The sequence below is a fragment of the Syngnathus acus genome, chromosome 15, assembly GCF_901709675.1.
Source record: "Syngnathus acus chromosome 15, fSynAcu1.2, whole genome shotgun sequence".
NCBI lineage: Eukaryota > Metazoa > Chordata > Actinopteri > Syngnathiformes > Syngnathidae > Syngnathus > Syngnathus acus.
Window position 1 is genome coordinate 11625912 of NC_051100.1, and position 19787 is coordinate 11645698.

The following is a 19787-nucleotide window of genomic DNA, read 5'->3' on the forward strand; positions in this document are numbered from 1 at the left end:
TTAGGTAAAAATATTCCGTTTAATGATTGAGTTTTGTTAAAAAAACATTTGGGCACTCGACCTTGAATATGGATAATGAACAGGCATCAAATAATTCTTGACAGTACATACAGCTTACGTTGCTTATAATACCACTTATTGATATAGTCTGTCAAAATTGATCAATCATGAATGCTACTATTTTTGTAGGCTGCATTGTTGCATTAAGCTCAGCAGGTGTGGCCGAGCGACGTCAATGGAGCACCAGTCTGTCTCGGATCTTGAATGTGACCATGCCCAGCAGTAGGAGGGCGGGCAGGAAGGAGTAGAGCAGCACAAAGTCAAGCGTGTAGCGCCCCACGGCGCCAGGGTAGCCTTCGTCCACAATTTGGTCACCCTGCGTGATCAGGCAGCGTCCCGGCAGAAAACTGGAGTTGTCTGCAGACAAACGGGCAGCGCCACTTCACGTGAGCGAGCGAGACATCCACTGGGGTTAAATGTCAAACTGGAGCTTACTGCAGGTAAAGTGAAGCCCGTGGAACTCAGTGACAATCAGCAGCTCGCAGCTGTACTTCTGGAACGTCAGGTAGCTCAGCCACTGGAACACCGTCGGCATCTGCGCCGTGCTTCTGTTCACACCAATAGTATCTCAACATTTGCACAGACTGAAAATAAATTCATCTACCCCAGAAAAACCTCTCTCACAAATTAAAAAAACAAAACTAATCTAAACTAAACACACACGAAACCAAGCTTGAAAGCTTGAAGCAAACATATTGTAACTATCAACCGTAGGAATCCGGAGCCCAGTAGGATCCCGGCGATGTTGAGCAGGGCCACTCCAGTGTTGACCATGTTGGGGTCCTGGACCACCCCTAGCAGGACCACCGTCAGCAGTTCACCTGGAAGACGCACAACAATGAGGGCAAAGTTACAACGCGCTCGAGCCGAGCCCTGAGCACCTGTGATGTGAGGGACCGTCACGACCGCTGTGAAGCAGGCGAAGCGCCATATCTCCGCGTGCATTCCCACCGTCCTGAAAATAAAAAAGGATTCGGCAACCCGTAGTGGTGGCGATAGAGCGTCTTTTTCTTGGAGTGAGCGAAGCGAGCAACATGGCGTACCAGTAAAGAAAGGAGGTGAAGATGAGCACGCTGACGACGCTGAAGGGCAGGATGTGGAACACATAGGCCAGAAACATCTGCCACTTGCTGTACAAGCCATCCTGACTCTCCTGGTCGCCGATGGCTCGCAGGGCGGGAACTGCAAACGTCGTCGGATCATCACCTTCTTCTCATTATTATTCTTATAATTATTATTATACACAAGGGTCATTGACCGTGCTGGCACTTGTTATCTCACTGATCCAAGGTCAGTGTCATGTCCACCCCCTTCTCCTCAGGCCGTTTAGGTGTTTATAAAGCATCTTTTATTGACTCTTATCGGATTGATCAGACACCAGCACAGGAAACTCTGGCCTTGGTCATATTTTGACAAAAGATTTCATTCAACCGATCAATCAATTCAACCCCTGAAATGAAATGATTAATAAATATAAGGCAATCACTACTGTAATTGGCTCATTTTGACAAACAAAAGGATGTAGGCCATTATTTTAACAATACGTAACTTTTGCCTTTTGAAATTGTGTTAAAAAAGCGCTGACTAGGTGTCTTTCCCAGTGTTGTGACATGAACATTTGAGGTTACTTCAGTTCACGCGTCCTGTCATAAAAAATGAACTTTGTGTAGCGCGCACACCGTCTCACGTAACGCACACGCAGATAACGGCCAGTGGAGAAACATTTCCGTATAGCAAGTGGCGGTTTGTAGCTTAATTGGAAGGAACTGAGGGTGGTCGCTGATCTCAAGTTACGCCTCTCATCTGCTCAGAAAGCGTCAAGAGCAGCATTCATAAAATCACAGCTTCTGAATCAGGGATGGAGCTCGATTCAGACTCTGTCTAGGAACAAGTGACAAAAGTCACGGCCAGGGATGTTGTTCTGGGGGCGTTACTCACAGAGAGCAACGGCGTTGAGCATCCCGGTGTAGGGCGAGGCGCCGACGCACTGGTAGATGATGCCGATGCGGTCCTGCACGGCGCCTTTCGCCACGTCGTCGTCCAAACGCGTGACAAAGAAGGCCACGAAGAGGCCGTAGATCAGGTTCTGAGACAGCCGCATCAGGACCCCCATTCGGTCTCTCGACAGGTTACGCATGGTCCGCCTAAGGAAATATAAAAAAAAAAAAAAAAGAAGAACATTATACATTGTCACCAGTTATTTTTTGCCAATTATTTTATGATAAAAATTTGTAGTTATAGTTATTGTTCACATTTAATTGTTTCTAAAATTTGCATGAATTCCTTTTCATTGTTAGTGCCGATTACATTTTTGAACTAATTAATCAGATAATCTTTTGCAATTAATCGTGAAACATAGCATGCTAATCTTTATTAGTTTAGCTGACGTGATGACCCCACAAGGCAAATTTGGGTGACCTGAGGAGCACGGTCAGCTTGGCGGAGCCTGTGGGAGACTCTTTGCTCTTGAAGGGGATGGCGGTCTTGCAGCGGGCGCCCAGGCTCTCCTGCGTCCTGGCCAGCATGCACCCGAAGATGGCCGACTTTTGGTAGGAGCAGGTGATGTCGCGCATGCGGCCGAAGGTGGCCGCCTCGCGCTCGCTGTTGCGCGTGTCCACCGACGTCAAGTCCACTGTTTCGGAAGGGGCGGCACGTCACGGATGGGGCATTCGCTTTTTGGACTCGTGCCGCCGAGTGGGACGCGTACCGTAGATGTCGAAGGGGTTGCAGTATTCTGGACACTCGTACCCGCAGCAGCTGAAGAAGTCCACCATCTGGTCAGGTTGGCCGCAGAAAACTAACTCGCCACGACTCATCAGTGCAATCCTGCTGAACACCTGCAAAAACAAAACACAACCAAGAAAATGACCTCCTCCAAGTCCAAATGATAATAAATCATAGTGGCAGCCACATCAGGCAAACTGCTGGAGTACTAAGTGAGTGGGATGCCATCGCCATCCTAGCAGGCCCCACCTCTTAAAGGCTTATGAATGAATCAAAATGGGACTAATATTTGCGGGAGCAGGGAATCAAACGTGCAACCTCGATATTGAAATCCTCTCCCATTAACTTGGCAATCGTTTGCCAAGTGTGTTTTTACCGTGAAGAGTTCGGAGCGAGGCTGGTGGATGGTGACGATCACGATACGGTTCCTGCGGGCCAGCTGGGCCAACAGTACCACGATCTGATTGGCCGTCATGCTGTCCAGCCCCGTGGTGGGCTCGTCCAATAGGATCACTCCTGCCGATGAGGACATCGTGCTCGCTTAAAACTTGAAAACTCAGTGCAGATAAGCTCCCACTTATTTAGGACTTAATTAGTCTAATGAGGACAATTAAAAGATTGTCTCTCAAAGTGCAATTAAACGGAGATTAATTCATTTTCTGCTTGATTGGAGAGGAAGCCAATGGGAACTCCTCAAGGTCCGTGTGTGTCTGTGTGTGTGTGTGTGTGTGTGTGTGTGTGTGTGTGTGCAGTCATTCTATCCCGAATGATGAGGACAAGAGCCTCAGTCCTCAGCGGAGTTGCGCAGACCTGATAAAACAAGCCATGAGCTGTCACTCTCGGTCTCATGGTGGTTTGATACCAGCAGACGTTACTTTCTCCTCCATCATCCTCCGTCGACTTACGGGGGTCCTGAAGGAGCTGGCCGGCGATGGAGACCCTCCTCCTCTCGCCTCCGGAGATTCCCGGGAAAACGCGGCCGCCGATCACACTGCGGGCCACGTGGCTCAGACTCAGCTCGGCCATCACCGCTGACACCTTGAAAGGCGTTGCACACCAACAATGGAGTATCATGATGACTTAAAATTGTATCACCAAATTACTCATGCTTATTGACATATTTGAAAAAAATCATTTTAGTGTTTTAATGCATTCACGTTTATTGCATCATACAAAGTTTGTGTTAATTAAATAAATAAATAACATGCAATATGTTTATTTTTTTAGAAGCATTTTTTATAATATGTGCCTATGCAAAATGTGCTCATGTTGGGTCTCACCTTGTTTTGGATGTCTTTGGCCGAGTGCTTTCTGAGCGCCAGTTGGGCCGTGTAGGTCAAAGTCTCCTCCACCGTCAGATAACTCAGGAGGTTGTCGCTCTGGTAGCGCAAACAAAACATATTGAATATTTCTCGTACATATCAATCTTTTTTTTTTTTGGCTCTATGTTGATGCGTAGTAAAGACGTAGCGACTATGAAGGCTGTGTGGTGACAACTGTGTTGACACGCGGTGAAGACTGTGTTGATGCAAGCGTGTTAAAACACGGGAAGACTGAAACTTTCCAACGCACGCTGAAACGCACTTGACAATGACACACACGCAGACACTGCTTGAACCTCAATTAACACGCCGTCCAATTGCATTCCTCGGCAGAGTCTCTCCTGCGAATGACTTGAATATCAGGTGCCCATATCAGCTCCTCATCTGCAGCTTAGCAGACAAAGTTAATGGCAAGGCTTAGCCTGGACCTACAAATGTGTGTGCATGTGCGTGTTATCAGCCAGCGGGGAGATAATTTGAAAGGGGCTGTTTTAAGCCACTGTTTTTAATTCAGGCTTCGGATACACTTGAGCACCTCTCACTGATGGATTAGGAGCATGAGGAGGCCACGGAGCAGCAAAAAAAAAAAAAAAAGTTTATCCAAGTACTGACAAAGCTTTTGCAAGACTTTCTTCCTGGAGTTTGCCAAGGCAAACAGCAACAATTGTTGGCATTGCGGGTGTCACCTGCAGCACGTAGGAGAAGCAGTCCTGGTACTCTTCTCTCGCCAGTTTTCTGCCGTTGACGAAGACGTCACCCGACAGGCTTCCGGAGTTGCCGATTCTTCCCGAGATGGCGTCCAGCAAGGTGGTCTTTCCGGAACCTGTGCAAAATACTCACACTCAAGCTAAAATGCCACACTTCGGGGGTAAGTGTTGCAGTTTCAGGGAACCCGACGCCAAAACAAGACAACAGCTGGCAGCCTACCTGAGTTACCCAGGATGCCCATAATCTGCCCGCTGTCCACATGGAAGGAGACGTTGTTGAGGATCTGCCGAGTTCGTCGCTTCCTGTAGGAGGGCAGGTTCCACCAGGGGCCGATGCGCTCGCTGCAAAGAAACAAATGTCCACACAAGGAACATAATGCAACACATTTTGGAACCTGGCCCAAGTCTAAAACAAAGCCTAAAAGGCCTAACTGTGCCCATGTGTCGCATTTTTTTCCTTCTTCTTTTTTGGTATTTTTGCAGTTGTGCGTGGTTAGGAATCAGCATTTGCGCCGTTGTGGGTGTGAACACAGAGTTAGACAAGCAAAACAAGGGTTACAACAAGGATTAGGACTCAAGACCAAGACCTGGAGTCAAACAACCCCATTGTGGGCAAAACGGGATTCACACCAGGGCTTTGACAACCAGTATTAGAACTTGACTACGGTTCCAAAGCTCCCACCTGACTGCGTAGGTGATATTGCTGGCACTGAGGCTGCACCGAGGCTCAGCAGTCTCATCTCCGCCGTCCTCCTCGACTTCCGACACAAACTTGAAGGACTCTTGGACCTCGCTGTCCAGGCCGGGACTCTCCGGCTTCATCGAGTACTGTCCGCTCATCTTCAGCCCGCATCCACATGAGCTCCAGCTCCCCGCACACTAACAGGAGAGAGCCATAAACACGAGACTGGGGCATGTGGCCTTATCTCAGGGAACTTTGATCCAGACTCGCATAAAGCGGACGGGGAGGCGGGCAGCTTCTCCTGGAACGCAGCAGCTAATGTGACGGCACATCATTTCATAGGAGACTTTTCCCGGAGCGGACACGGAGACGCAGAGGAAAGCTGGAAAAAAGAACATCAAGAAGAAGAGAGGAGGAGGTGCGCACGGGGGTGAGATGACCATCTGACCCGACAAGTGTCGTCTTGCGTCATCATGGACACAAATAGTAGCTTGACTCACACTAATGGATCACCGCAGGTCAGTTCTCGTTTCATGCTTGTGAAGTTTTAAAAATGGTTTACCTGCTGCATGGATTTGACTCAGTCATGACAGCAAGACACAAAACTCAAGTAGGCTTGGAAGCAGCGAGTAGGACTAAGGGTACCTTTTTTGTAATCAGTTGTTCTCATCAGAGGAGGACAGCAGCCTCTACTTCACGTACAGCGGGGACTGCAACCAGCTGGAAGTCAACAACCTGCACTATGAGGTGGGTGACAACTTGGACACGGCCAGCACATAGCATGCAGCCTCCAAGCAAGTGTGTGTGTGTTTGTGTGTGTGTGTGTGTTGACACCAGGTGGACACGGCGGCGCAGATTCCCTGGTATGAGAAACTGTCAGAGTTCAAGCTGCCGTGGGAGGTGAAAGGTGACAAGCAGACGGCCATCAACAAACTGAGCCTGCGCGTCCGCAGCGGCCAGATGCTAGCTGTCATCGGGAGCTCGGGTAAAAACGCTTAAGAGATTCAGAGACAACTTTTAAGTGAGTCGTGATCAACATGCGGTCGCGCCGACGCAGGCTGCGGCAAAACGTCACTGCTGGACATCATCACGTGTCGAGACGAGAGCGGCGGCGTGACGTCCGGCCACATTCTGATCAACGGTCGCCCCAACACGCCTCAGCTGGTAAAGAAGAGCATTGCTCACGTGCGGCAGGACGACCGCCTCCTTCCTCACCTGACCGTGCGCGAGACGCTCGCCTTTGTGGCCAAACTCAGGCTGCCCACTCACTTCACGCAGGCCCAGCGGGACCAGAGGGTAACGCCGCCGGGTCGACCAAGGCCTGCATTAGATCGTCAGGTTCCAAAAAGTTGTTCCTCTCCTCAGGTGGACGATGTCATCGCTGAGCTGCGACTGAGGCAGTGTGCCCACACCAGGGTGGGAAACGACTACGTGAGAGGGATTTCTGGGGGGGAGCGGAGGCGGGTCAGCATAGCGGTCCAACTCCTCTGGAACCCAGGTTAAAACACCCTCTGGACCCTCTCCAGTTACCCCCAAACCAACTATTTCGTGTTCCAGGTATTTTGATTCTGGATGAGCCCACGTCGGGTCTGGACAGCTTCACGGCCCACAACCTGGTCATCACGCTGTCCCGCCTGGCCCGGGGGAATCGTCTTGTTCTGCTGTCAGTCCACCAGCCTCGCTCAGACATCTTCCAGCTCTTCGACCTGGTGGTCTTACTGTCGTCAGGCTCGGCCGTGTACTGCGGTGCCGCCCGGGAAATGGTGCCCTACTTCACAGCGCTGGGCCACCCGTGCCCTCGGTACTGCAATCCTTCCGATTTCTACGGTATGACCTCAAGGGTTCTCCGCCTTGTTACCACGCACGTAGAAGATATCTGACAAGGTTGTTTTTTTGCACGCTAGTGGACCTGATCAGTATAGACCGCCGTAGTCCCGAGCGAGAAGCCCAGTGTCTGGAGCGGGCCCGGATGTTGGCGGAGCAGTTTTCGGAACGGGTTGGGGACACCGACGACCACATGTGGAAGAGCGGCACGGCCCTGATGCACTCTGAGAGGTTGCTTTGTACTTAGCATGTTAGCAATTTATCAACCTTCATTGCTCCTATTAGAAATAAGGGGGACAAGTTGCTATGTAGCAACTGCTAACATGCTAAATGTTAGCATTTGATCAGCAAGGATTGGAAATGGTACCTGACTTCAGGGTGGGAATTTTCAAATAATTTGCTTCCCACTGTTTTTGCTATCTTGCAATTAGGTTGCAGTATGTTAGCATAGCAGCATGAAATAATATTAAAATAATCAATTTTTTGGTTCCCGGTTTGCAGCAGCTCCTCGCAGCCCGGCAGGACGGAAGACGACCGAGTTGTCGTCATCTCTAAAGTGAGAGACAGACTACCGGGCCTCCAGCAGTTTGCCATCCTCATCAGGCGCCACATGTACAACGACTACCGAGACCTGGTCACCGTGCTGGTCCACGGCCTGGAAGCCCTGCTCATGTCCCTGCTGGTGGGCTTCCTGTACTACGGCGCTGGAGAGCAGCCTCTGTCCATTCAGGACAGTGTGGCCCTGCTCTACATGATTGGAGCGCTCACGCCCTTTGCTGTGGTGCTGGACGTCATAGCTAAATGTGAGAGTTCTTTTCTATCAAACGCCCGACTAAGTTCACGGTTCAAGGCCATTCGACGCAAGTCATATACGTTATCAACAATGATGACGCTCAATCAAAAGATGAAGTTGATTATGTGTACAGATAATGACTGAAACAGCCAGCACGACTTGAAACCAAAGTCCATCATCAAATCTCTGAATGCTTCACGAATGACATGATTTTGAGAGATCACGTTGCTCAGCTAGTTGATAGGCGGTGCTAGCGCAAGTCGAACACGTTTCAAGTTCTGAGCAAATGTTTTTTTGTAGGTCACGCAGAGAGGGCCATGCTCTACCACGAGCTGGAGGATGGCATGTACTCCGTCACTTCCTACTTCTTTGCAAAGGTATGGCGCATCAAACCACCACAAAGGGGCAGCCTTGCTCCATGTTGGTTCCACGGTGTCTGTACTCCGCTAAAGCGTTGCATGATTGTAACCTCAAGGAGATACCGTTGACTTACTACTAAAGTAACTTGTAAAATCAAGTAATCAGTAAAGAAACGAAGATACGTTCAAAATCATATCATCATTGAAGTGACTGTTACTTTTTCAAGATACCTGTGGAGTCACCAATTCGTAGATTGTCTTTAATATTTTTCAAGATACTTTCAAATATTTTGCTATCAATTGCTAAGCAAAGGTGGCTCCGTAAGGATTTTGCATTGGGCCCGCAGTCGACTATGCCAGGATTTCGATGAGCCTGGTTTGTGGCTGCAGGTGTTGGGGGAGTTACCTGAGCACTGCGTGTTCACCCTGGTGTACGCGCTGCCCATCTACTGGTTGGCGGGCCTGAATGAGGCCCCGGAGCGCTTCCTGCTCAATTTCCTGCTGGTTTGGCTGATGGTCTACTGCAGCCGAGCCATGGCGCTCTTCGTGGCCGCAGCGCTGCCTACTCTGCAGACCTCCGCCTTCATGGGCAACTCGCTCTTCACCGTGTTCTACCTGACAGGGGGCTTTGTCATCAGCCTGGAGAACATGTGGCTGGGTGAGCCGACGCACCGTGTCGGGTCGACTCGGCCGGGTTGGACGACATTTGTAAAATTGCTTCCCACGTGTTGCAGTGGCGTCGTGGCTCTCTCACGCCTCTTTCATGCGTTGGGGCTTCCAGGGGCTTCTGCTCGTGCAGTTCAGAGGAAACAGATACGCCATCAGCGTCGGCAACTTCACCCTGGACGTGGATGGAATAAATGCAAGTCAAACACATTTACAATCGCACAAAGAAATAATTTATTGTACCACAAAAGATGATGAATGGTGTGATGCCCTCGCACGTGGTAAAGGAGAGACACAATTGTTGAAACATGGGAGAACAAAATAATCAACAATTATTGAATAAATAAAGTAAAATAAACTCCCATTGCAATCATAATTCAAGTGTTAATTTACCATTCATAAATTGCAAATATTTTACAGTGAGGAAGAAATATCGTGTGTGCGTGTGTGTGCTCAGGTGGTAAAGATGATGAACATGAACCAGTACCCTCTGTACTCGTGCTACCTGGTGCTGCTGGCCGTGTGCTTGGTCTTCATGGTGCTCTACTACATCTGCCTCAAATTCATCAAGCAGAAATCCAGTCAAGACTGGTGAATGTGATCCTCATTATCACCTCACCTCAGCAAAGTTTGACCCCCCTGTGGAAAATAATCACAAAAATGCTTTTAATAAAGACAACAATTATGATGGAAAACAGCAAAATGAAACGATTACCTTGTTTTTTCCGTCATTGTGGGGTACCGCAGTCTGCTGCTGGATGGCAGCAGAGCACCGCAGGAATGTGGACGTGAAGGCGGTGAGGGGAGGGGGGTAATATTTGCATGTTATTAAGCTTAACAATGCTTGTACTGTATGCATGTGTCAGTATAAAATATGTGTAAAGAAATGAAGGGAAATGCCATAAAATAAAAAGATTGTATGTTGAATATTGTATAAAATTGGTTTTGTAAGCAGAGGACACATGTAAATGCATCCATTGCATATTAGGCCAAAATAGTAAAGCATTCAGTCAAATAACTACTATCGTGTAGTTGATCTGTTTTTATTTTTAGTCATGTTTAGACTTTAAAATCTAATTTTGAGTAGGAAAATCAAAATTTCATATTAAATGCCAAGTTACAATTCACAGTAATATCATATGATCATTTTTAATCATCAAAATTATTTTTGATTTCTAATACTCCAAACACAGGATGATGACATCAGCTTTTATTAACTATGGTAAATACAAAACATAAAGGAAAAGTGGTATCCAGTTATTAGATATGATAAAAATGAGCAACTAATTTGTCTTTTTTTGCACGCTCACTCCCTCTACACAGCACTGATAACACAACATGTGGGTTCCTAACATTATTTATTAGCATAAATACTTCTGTACACAGTCATCACAGTCATGTGGATAGCAGAGGGCAAGATAGCGGAACACCACTTACATTAAGTAAAAAAAAAAAAAGAAATCTAAATGGAGGATGACGACAAAGGGTTCGGGCTTTAGTCGTCGTGGGGTTGAGCTTTGACTGTCGTCCTCTCTTTCAATTTGTCGGCGTAGAACTTGAATGACTCCTGTGGAGGAAGACAGACAGGTTGGCATTAAACCCAAAATGGCACTCAGGTGACGTGCGTGCGTGCGTGCGAGTGAGTGCGCCCTCCTGGGTGCGTTTAAATAGCTTCCACTCTCTAAACAGGTTGTCTCCTTTCATCTTTAAATCCCCATTAATACACTAAGAAAGGATTTGACACAAGTACACACACACATAGACGACCTCTTGTTAATTAATCAGTGTTTTGAGCCACACCAGGTATGGTTATGTGTTTTGTTCTTGTTTGGCTGAATGGATGGATGGAAGTTTTCTGAACTTAATTTGTTCCGTGAGCAAATGTCAAATCAATGCCCCGCACTGAAATTTGTAAACCAGGATGACCGTGCCGTTTTCTGCCTCCCGAAGGCCGAGCACGTCACTTCACTCTGCTGACGGATGTTGAATAATACAAGAGCCTCTCTTACCTTCATCCCACAGGTGAGTCGGGCTGCCGGCCCACCTGCCTCCGGGGGCCTCATGAGAGCCTACTGAGTGTACGTATATACAAAACGCGGTTTCCGAAAATAGGCCCTCAGCTACTTACATCATGTGTCAAGTGCTAAAAGGCTCCAAAGTAGCAGAAATAGCCAGACAGCACTCATTGATACCAAAGGCGCCCCGTGTCGTCACTCTGCTGCCGTCCCATTTGCGCTCAAAGTGCTCCGTGGCTCATTTTAAAGCAGAACTTTTCAGTGCGTTTTGAAGACAAACTTCATTGTCTGCTTTGCTAATTCAATATTTTTAAAGAGATTGTTTTCTACATTGACGTAGCTTGGTGAATGGGCATTTGGATTATTTTCATTGAACATGTAAATGTCATTTCAAATTCAATTAATCAAAAATACTTGGATGAAATTATTCTTTCCGAGTATTTTGTTTTTTCTAATCAACAAATGATTTGGTGTTGACTGTGGAGTTGCGATGCAGCGGCGGGACTCACGGAGGGCTCAGGGAAGGGCGCCGTTTCTCCCGCCTGACGATATAAGACAGCCAGCCGCTTGAGTGACAGCTCATCCACGACCAGTCCCTCCTCCTGCATGCGCTCGTGCAACGCCTTGGCCGACGCCAGGTCTTTGTCCGCGGCTGCCATTTGGAGAAAGCGTGACTCGTACATTTACTTAACAAGGCTTTTGACACCTTGTTAAAGTCAAATTCAACTTTCAAGATGGATTTCCAAGCTTTCAAGCAACTCAAATTTGTGCTGCGGAGATATTAATTAAAAAGAACGTCGTCGCAATTCAAGTATTATATCAAAATGAATTAAAAACCTATTTCTCAATGAAACTTGGAAGCAAAAGCCATTAGCAGACCTTGCTTGCTCCAAGTTCAAGCACTTCAAAAGCACTTTAGCCACATTTGCGGCACTTTATGAACCTTGAGTTAAGTACGAGAAAGAATCGCAAGCATGGAGGAACCGCGTAAAGCACATCAGAGTCAACATTAAATATCACTTCAGCGAGCAAAGGGCTCATTTTGTCCCCCATAAGCAGCATCAAAATAAACGTCATGTCCAAAAATGTTTAGCGTTTATCTTCCTCCGTTTCTTTCCTTCCAAGAAGAAATAAGCAGGTTATGTCTACTGAGAAATGAAGAGGGAACCCAAGTGCGCTAACGCAAGTGCGCTAACGCACAGCCCCTTTGAGCAGCTGGCTAATGCTAATGAAATAGTCATGTCCGCTCGCCTTTGGACACTCGGCGTGTAAGACAAAGAAGCGCTGAGTGGCAGCTCGTGTAGCGATTAGCACGCTAGGCTAAGCAGGACGGCTAACTCATTAGCCGACATGTGTTCTTCAAGAAGCCCAGCTTGTCTTTTTACTGTGCTTCGGCACACATACATTTAAATGAACATCCATTATTGTCTGGGTTGGGGACCGACCGGGATAACGCTAAAGCAAACATTTACAAACATTGAGCCCTGTCATGAATCAATATCGTCAAACATAAATAGGGCACAAATACGCCACGGTGCGGCTCTTACCGTGACACTTCATTAAGTAAGGGTACAGCACTTCCTTCTCAGTAAAGTCGGGGATCAGACTCAGCAGGGTCTGGATTTTGCCAACCTAAAAACGGAAAGGGACAGGTAGCGCCATTTCCAGGCTAATGACAAAAAGAAATAAAGAACAAAACGGGACCGAACCTGTCCTGGCCGCCGAGACACTTGCGCCAGGAAGGATACCAGTGTTTCCTTCTGCTCGGCCAAGGCGTTCACCCTCTGCAGCGAGAGATGGAAAATGAAGGAAATATCGTTTAAGAGGAGACTCGTGATGCCTTTAACACAAATCCAAAATAATCAATAAAGGCCTTGAGTTGCCAGCCTTGGATTAATCTTAAAGTGCATGGACAGAGATGAGACGTGTGACATAAATCCTTCTTTCTTAATCCGAACGGATCCTGAGACATGTCAAATGCGAACATTCTTACACAACACGGCTCTGCGTGAATTTCACGTCTGCATGCGTATGTGCTTCTGAACGAGAGTACAATCGGGCAATTAGAGCCACGCGGTGCACTTGGGTTCCATCCCTGGCCTTTGATTTCTTTATCTATTCATTTTGTCCTCGGTCCCCTGCGCGACCCGACCGCTCCTAAAAGCTGCAGCTGCTCCGGGGGAACGTCTCACCCTTCCTCTCCACTTACACATGTTCCTGCTTGTACTTCTTAACGACTCGCCGCCTGCCCCCCACGCGGCCGCACGCCGCCTTTCTTGATAGGCTCGTATTGTGCGTGGTGCCCGTCTACTTAAAAGCTTTTCGGAGTTTTTTGCTTCACTGTGTGATGGGATGGGCGCGCTTGCTTTGCTCCGGCAAGGCCTTAAGAGGTTATACGTGAGGGACGGCGGATGAAAAACTTTCACACAGGTTATGTCGTTACGCCATTCTCGGTGAGCACCGCTACAATAGTTAGCATCTGACCAATAAGTAAAAATGTACTATTCCAATTTGTAATTGGCCTTAGTGCATTGAGCTAAAAATGTAAAGATGGATTTTTGTATTGCAAACAACCGTTTTTGTTGCAAACATTCACATAACATGATTACGTTGAGAAATTGCAATCGAGGGTCAAACCACACGCTGCTGCATATCGGAACTCTGTCCAGGGATACATATAAGGTCTGGATGGAACCTCATCCATAGTTTGGGTTGAATTAGTGATGAAGGGGGAGAGCGCTCATTAAAGCCCATCATGATAGACGAAGCTGTTCAATGATTGAAAAGGAATAGCACCCCAGATAGATGTGTGCAAAAAAAAAAATAGGAGCAGACGTGATGAAATCACCCTCATTTTGAGTGCCTTCTAGTTTCTTGAATGAAGTAGATAATTTTAACGTTCATTTTCAAGATGTACCGCTTGAGTTTTACGTGTAAAATTTGTAGGAAAAAAGTGTTGCATATATAATAAAAAAAAAAAATAAAAAGTAGTATATTTCTGTTGAAATAGTGATGACGTGCAGCGCTCCGTGAAACATCTTTTCATTAGCAGGCACTTAAGTCGCACATGCAAGCAAACGCCTGAGCGGGGTGATCTTCCGGCAAGCGAGCGAGCGAGAAGTAATTGCTGTGAGTCTCTTCAATTCAGCACCCGTTTATCGACTCTTTCTCGGCCATCCGTCACCGTCTGCTCCGGCCATCTAGCGTCTACATATTCATTTCCCAGAGCTCGCGGCGAAGCCATTGAGCTGTAAGGCATGAACTGCGCCTAAATAAGTGAAGTAGAAGTCTGAGGCGGTCGACCACGGAGAAGCAGACGCCGTGGGACGCAAATGCAAAAGGCTGGATAAATTAGTCAAAACCTGTGGCGGCTGAATGCATCCGGCCGTCGCGAGACTTTGATGACTGGACAGAGGCACCAAGGAATTGTGATGGACTAAAAACATTAGCTCTTTCCATTTTGCTTCTGCTGTGAATTTTAATTGCCATCACATGGCTGTGGAGTGTCGAAGCGGGGAGGCGAGGCCTAGAAATCTAGTGTAGAAAGAGATCTCGAATAGAACGAACGACTGGAGCCCCAGAACACAGCCCTGAGGGACTCCACAAGAGTCAAGAAGTTAAAAAATAACGTCGTTCGAATGGCAGTCATGATAGGAAAGGACATAGACGGTGAGAGAATGACAAAAGCCCTGAGGTACTCCGCTTACATAGCACTTGATATACGTGTGGCAACACTTACAGCAAGCATGAACTTGGCATCTTCCACTTTGCCCAAGTCCAGAAGGGTCAGGAACAGATCTGAAGCCGGTCTATAACAGGCAAAGTGGTTGGCAAGCCGCTCAGCCATGGCGCTCACTGCAACACAACGGGCACCTTTGGTCAAAGTCCCTTTTTTTTTTTTTTTTTTAATTGCACGCCACTCGGGTGTCGTGTGCCTTACGCTTGTCGACGGCTTTGTCATTGTTTTCCTCCAAAACCTTCCGGAAGACAAAGGCCATGCTGTGGCCTTTGCTGTCCGGACTGATGTAAAGTTCCTCCAGCATCTCAACGGCTGACTCCAAATCGTCCCTGAGGACAAAAACAAGAATTCACGTCAGAAAGATATTGCCTTTTTTTCCCTTAACTTCTGCAGCTCAGTGAATCGTTGGTGCACAAAACCGTGAAAATCCAAAGCTCTACAGATATCGGCCAACTCAATCTGGCAACCTGGCCTGGCGAGTACACTTAACTGTGCCCCCCCCCCCCTCTTCCGCAGTCGCCATGGCAATGAATATTTAACAGCAGCGTCGTGCGCAAGTGTCCAGAGGTGGCTGAGCATATCCACCCTGATTGTTGCGACCGGGACCGTCTGAATAATTCAGCGGGGGCCCCGCTAAATGCGGTTCTCTCTGCTTTCCGGCTTCCCCACCCGGGCTCTTAAGCAGTCAGCTCGACTCAGGCGCAGCGGGGCCGCGCGTGTCAGAGCGGCTCAGGGCGGCGCTCACCGAGGTCAAGGTTCAAGCTGACAGGGCCACGCAAACGATGGCCACCCGGGCGTGAGCCCGTCTCGTTGTTTCTTTCACTTTCTGCCGCGCTGCAGACTTGGCGCTAATGCGGCAAGTGGCGTGATGAAACTTTGATGCGCGACGCCTTTTCTATTTTGTCCGCTGTTGTTTGAGGGGGCGGTGGAGGATGGCTGTTTTCACTACATTAAAAGGAAGCCATGAATAATCCTATTATGCTCGCGTCTCCATTTGTTCTGGACGTTCTGCTTGCTTGCTAAGTCAGCTTTTTATGCTAAGAGTGTGTCATAACGAGTCTCGTCACGCACTTGCCTGGCGCTAACGTGCTAAAACTATTGCTCCTTGTGTGATGGGCCGCATTTGGCGAAATAAGTTGCAGAACTTTTTCAACGTGTAGACTCCCATTTGTGAATTCAAAGTCGCAATGTCGGGGCTTACCGCTTGATGTGAGCCAGGGCCGTGTTGTTGGTGAACAACATGGCGGACACGTTGAGGCTGGTGCCGAGACCCTCCATGAGCGACTGCACCTCGCTAATTGCCGCCACGTCACCTTGGCTGCCGAGGGATTGCACCAGCCTGGTGACGGCCAGCTGCGAGGGCACGTGGTCCTGGTGCAGCATCCGCTTGAACGTCTCCATGGCGTCTGAGGGGTGAGAAAGCAGACCCCACGTTGTGTTCTGCTTGACCTTGTGTACGCGTTGTGCGTATCCACGCTACCTTTAGTCTGGCCGCGCTTGCTGTGCGTCACCACGAGCAAGCTGTTGGCAGTGTCGCTCAGCTGGAAGTTGGGCACCCGAGACTGGGCGCTAAAATAGAGAATGAGGATAGGTTGCAATGTTTGAGCATTTCTATGAACTGAAGACATAGCTGCCATAGATGACTAGATCATTTTGACCTTCAGGTCTTCCCTAGCGGGATACGAGAACAACATTCTCATAAATATTGACAACTGTGCTCCAGATGGAGATTTATCGCTCTTAAGTGGACCAAACCGAGATGCCCGTTGGCTTTCAGCATGACAAGGGACAGGGATTTGTCGCCACTGAAAGCAAATCTTTTTTTTTTTTGTTCTAAACCGGAGCGAGCCGGTTAATATCTCTGCGGTGTCTCTGAACTTTGCAACATTAGGCGGCATCGCATTTAGAAAGAAAAAAAAAAACAACAGAACTAATCCTGAAGACAAAGTAGAGAGAATGCAAGCTCAATGATGGAGGGCACGTCTGAGCCTCTTACGACAATAATACAGACACGAAGGGCTCGAGCGACGGCAGCGCCAACGAGACGTTTTGCGCCGAGCGGCGTATGTGGTCCAGGTGTCGTTTTGCAGATGAAGGCTCTGCCAAATCATCGTGCCACCAAAACCTCAATCAGACTCTGATTTATGATGAGAGGCCCACAAGCAGATTAATCCGTGCGCTCAATTGAGCATCGGGCCGGGCAGTCGTTATCGCCACGGCGACACCAGGGGCCACGCGGCGGCCGGGACCGCAGCGGGAACGGGGCCGCTGTGCTTGGGCTCGGAATTACTCTTATCAGGTGAGAGCACCTCAAGAGGCTCTCTCGCACGCGCAGACACACACACGCTTTGCCTTGCAGGCATATTTGCACTTCAGCCAATGACTCCATCATCTCCCTCATCAGGACAGCCTCAATCCCTTAATCTGGCTGGAAGACTCCCCCCCTCGCTACTCAATTCTGTCCAGATTGCCTCTAAACAAACGCAGAAGAACGAATGCCTATAGTGTCTTCATTAACCTCCTTGCCGATTAAATCTCGACATGCTCGCCTTTTCTTTTTTCCCCCCACTTAGCTCTTTTTATCTCACCATTATCATCTTCCCCAGCCCGACTATGCTCTCAGCTCATTTCGCTCCTCAGCGCGAGCGCGGATCAAATAAGACAAAATACAAGCAATCTTTCCCGCGGTGCCAGGAAGCCCGTCAACGAGAGCGAAGCTGTGTTATCTCGCCGGCGGGTCTTAAAGCGCTGCCATTATTTCTTAGAACATGAGAGGAAGAATCATGTAGGCCCATAAAAATAGCTGATAAGTGCTTCTTTGGTTTCCTCTGAAGGACAGATTTAAATAAAAAAATAAAAAAAGAAGGAAAAAAAGCAGCTTGGTAGTACCCATAGGCCATATCGGCGACAGGGCGACACTGCTTTCGATTCTGCATGTGGAAAGAAATCTGCAAGAAACAAACAACGGTACTGGACGGATGATTTGGCCTTGCTGGGATTTTGTCATCAAGACTCATCTCCTATTCATAAGCATACAGTCTCTTGGATGTGCACCAAAATTTAATGGCTTGGCTCAAGTCCCACAACTTGTGCGGAACACAAACAAAACCTCTTTGGTGACTTCAAAGAAAGGAAAGCGCCACATTTGACATCACTGCGGCGAGGCCACTTACACGTCCTTGACGGCCATGGCGTCCTCCAGAGCTCCTCCGGCCAGCAGGGAGCGAATGACGTGGTCGTAGGAGGCGGGGCCCAAAGCCACGCCCTGTTTGTCGGCTTCCATCAACAGTTTGTAGGCCTCTGGCGGTGACAGCAAGAGCAGATTTGTGGCGAATTCTCACTACTCAGTCCTCAACATCTATTTGATTATGTAATTTAACTACAGTGTGTTATATTTCAAGATTCTGACTTGGCATAATTTTGTTGAGTGTACATTAAATAAGCAACAATTAACGTTTTTTTCGTACAAAAATTAGGCAGGAATTGGCCATCTGAATTTTGTACATTTGTATTGAATCTACTCAAGAGTTTTGACTTGAACTTTTCTACCGTGTTTGAACTTCTTGACTTTCTTGAAAATGCGAGGGGTTAAAAGTTTTGAGACCTTCAATAAGTTAAATTTGTTTTTTTTAGAATTGCATGGCTTGTGCTGTTGTGGCCTCACGTACCTATTTGAGAAACAGTGACCTATTAAGACTTCTTTTTTTTTTTTTTTTTGCCTACCCAGCATTCTCCCATTAACAGTCATCAAATCTCAAGAAATTGGTCATGAAGCAAAGCCTTCCATTTTCACTCTCATTGGGATCAAAGTAACTTCCGGGCTTCATTAAGTCTCGACCTCCAGCGTCTTACCGTTGGCTTTATCCTTCTTGCAGAGGGCCAGAAGTCGCATTTGATACTGGGCGTCACTTTCCACACTTCTGGGGGCCGCTTCTGCTTTGACCTGCTGTGTGTTGGCGGCTTGTTGGAACCAAGTCTGTAAGACACAAACACACACACACCATCTCAAACCCAGGCTGATGTTTCCATCACAACACTGCAAACGCTCTCCTGGCTCTAACAAGTTGCTGCACATAGTGTGTGTGTGTGATGTGGGGTGGCCAGGCCAGGCCAGGCCAGGGCCCCCCGATGCTTGCTCACCCGTGTAGCAGCGAGGGGAGGGGGTTAAGCTGTATTGGCTGGGGGCAAATTAGGGCTGGCACCAGAGGGGAGAGACTAGGGGGTGGGGGGTCAAAGAGACGCGTACATGTTAAAAGTGCGGGGAGCGGGGACGTCAACTCAGAGAGCCCCTTGGGTCACCTAGTTCATTGCCTGGGGCAACAGCGATCACTTCTTGTCTCGTCAAAGCTTGGTGCACAAGGAGGAAGAGGAGAAATATTCAGCAAATGGTAAAGCCTCCCCTGGCTCGGGTTGTTGTCCCAAATCGTCTTAATTTGGTCTTTTAAGACAGATTTCATGCACATACAAGAGCAAGTGGGCAAGCCATATGGTGGCATTTAACTGCTGGCTTAATTAGAGATTTGCACACACACACACAAACAAACACACACACACACACACACACACACGGGGGCAACTGTAATTCCTTTCAGCATCCAGCCGCTCTGATTGACCACAGCGCAATCCTGTTTGCTCTGCTTCATGTAATGAACAGAGGCTTAAAAAAGTGGAGCGTGGCGGGGGCACACAGAGCACTTGATAAGAGGGTTTCAACCCCTCCCTGCTACCCTGCCGTATTTTAAGGGGCTCTCTTGATATATACAAGAGGGGGCGAGGTCAACATGCTCTTTAAGTGATCCAGTTTGCCGGCTGCTAATTATTCAACTACACGGCTTGACACTGGAGTGATGGCGACGTGCACGGGAATGTGGCGATAGAGATGCTCGGCTTGTTTGT

General features: G+C 48.1%; 3 protein-coding genes across 3 annotated transcripts in view; 1 reads left to right on the forward strand and 2 right to left on the reverse strand.

Moving 5' to 3' along the window:
- abcg5 (ATP-binding cassette, sub-family G (WHITE), member 5) lies at positions 1-5815 on the reverse strand. Its single transcript, XM_037272742.1, has 14 exons — positions 5496-5815; positions 5034-5155; positions 4793-4929; positions 4065-4163; positions 3690-3822; positions 3161-3300; positions 2768-2897; positions 2479-2692; positions 1999-2204; positions 1104-1242; positions 942-1015; positions 770-881; positions 496-608; positions 1-417 (listed from the first exon to the last, which is right to left on the reverse strand). The coding sequence occupies exons 1-14, from the start codon at positions 5651-5653 to the stop codon at positions 233-235; spliced, it is 1962 nt and encodes a 653-aa protein (XP_037128637.1). The 5' UTR covers positions 5654-5815; the 3' UTR covers positions 1-232.
- abcg8 (ATP-binding cassette, sub-family G (WHITE), member 8) lies at positions 5814-9835 on the forward strand. Its single transcript, XM_037272741.1, has 12 exons — positions 5814-6013; positions 6156-6242; positions 6333-6480; positions 6553-6791; positions 6861-6993; positions 7053-7322; positions 7400-7550; positions 7821-8122; positions 8413-8489; positions 8862-9129; positions 9206-9333; positions 9595-9835. The coding sequence occupies exons 1-12, from the start codon at positions 5969-5971 to the stop codon at positions 9730-9732; spliced, it is 1986 nt and encodes a 661-aa protein (XP_037128636.1). The 5' UTR covers positions 5814-5968; the 3' UTR covers positions 9733-9835.
- A 491-nt stretch (positions 9836-10326) lies between these two features.
- The window catches only part of lrpprc (leucine-rich pentatricopeptide repeat containing), a 33356-nt gene continuing 23895 nt past the window's right edge, over positions 10327-19787 (reverse strand). Inside the window, exons 29-38 of the mRNA XM_037272735.1 lie at positions 18744-18867; positions 18065-18191; positions 16372-16460; positions 16093-16297; positions 15093-15220; positions 14892-15007; positions 12862-12936; positions 12700-12784; positions 11662-11804; positions 10327-10704 (exon numbers count right to left, since the gene is read on the reverse strand). Coding sequence (XP_037128630.1) covers positions 10633-10704; positions 11662-11804; positions 12700-12784; positions 12862-12936; positions 14892-15007; positions 15093-15220; positions 16093-16297; positions 16372-16460; positions 18065-18191; positions 18744-18867 — 1164 coding nt within the window. The 3' untranslated portion in view covers positions 10327-10632. The remainder of the gene's footprint in view (positions 10705-11661; positions 11805-12699; positions 12785-12861; positions 12937-14891; positions 15008-15092; positions 15221-16092; positions 16298-16371; positions 16461-18064; positions 18192-18743; positions 18868-19787) is intronic.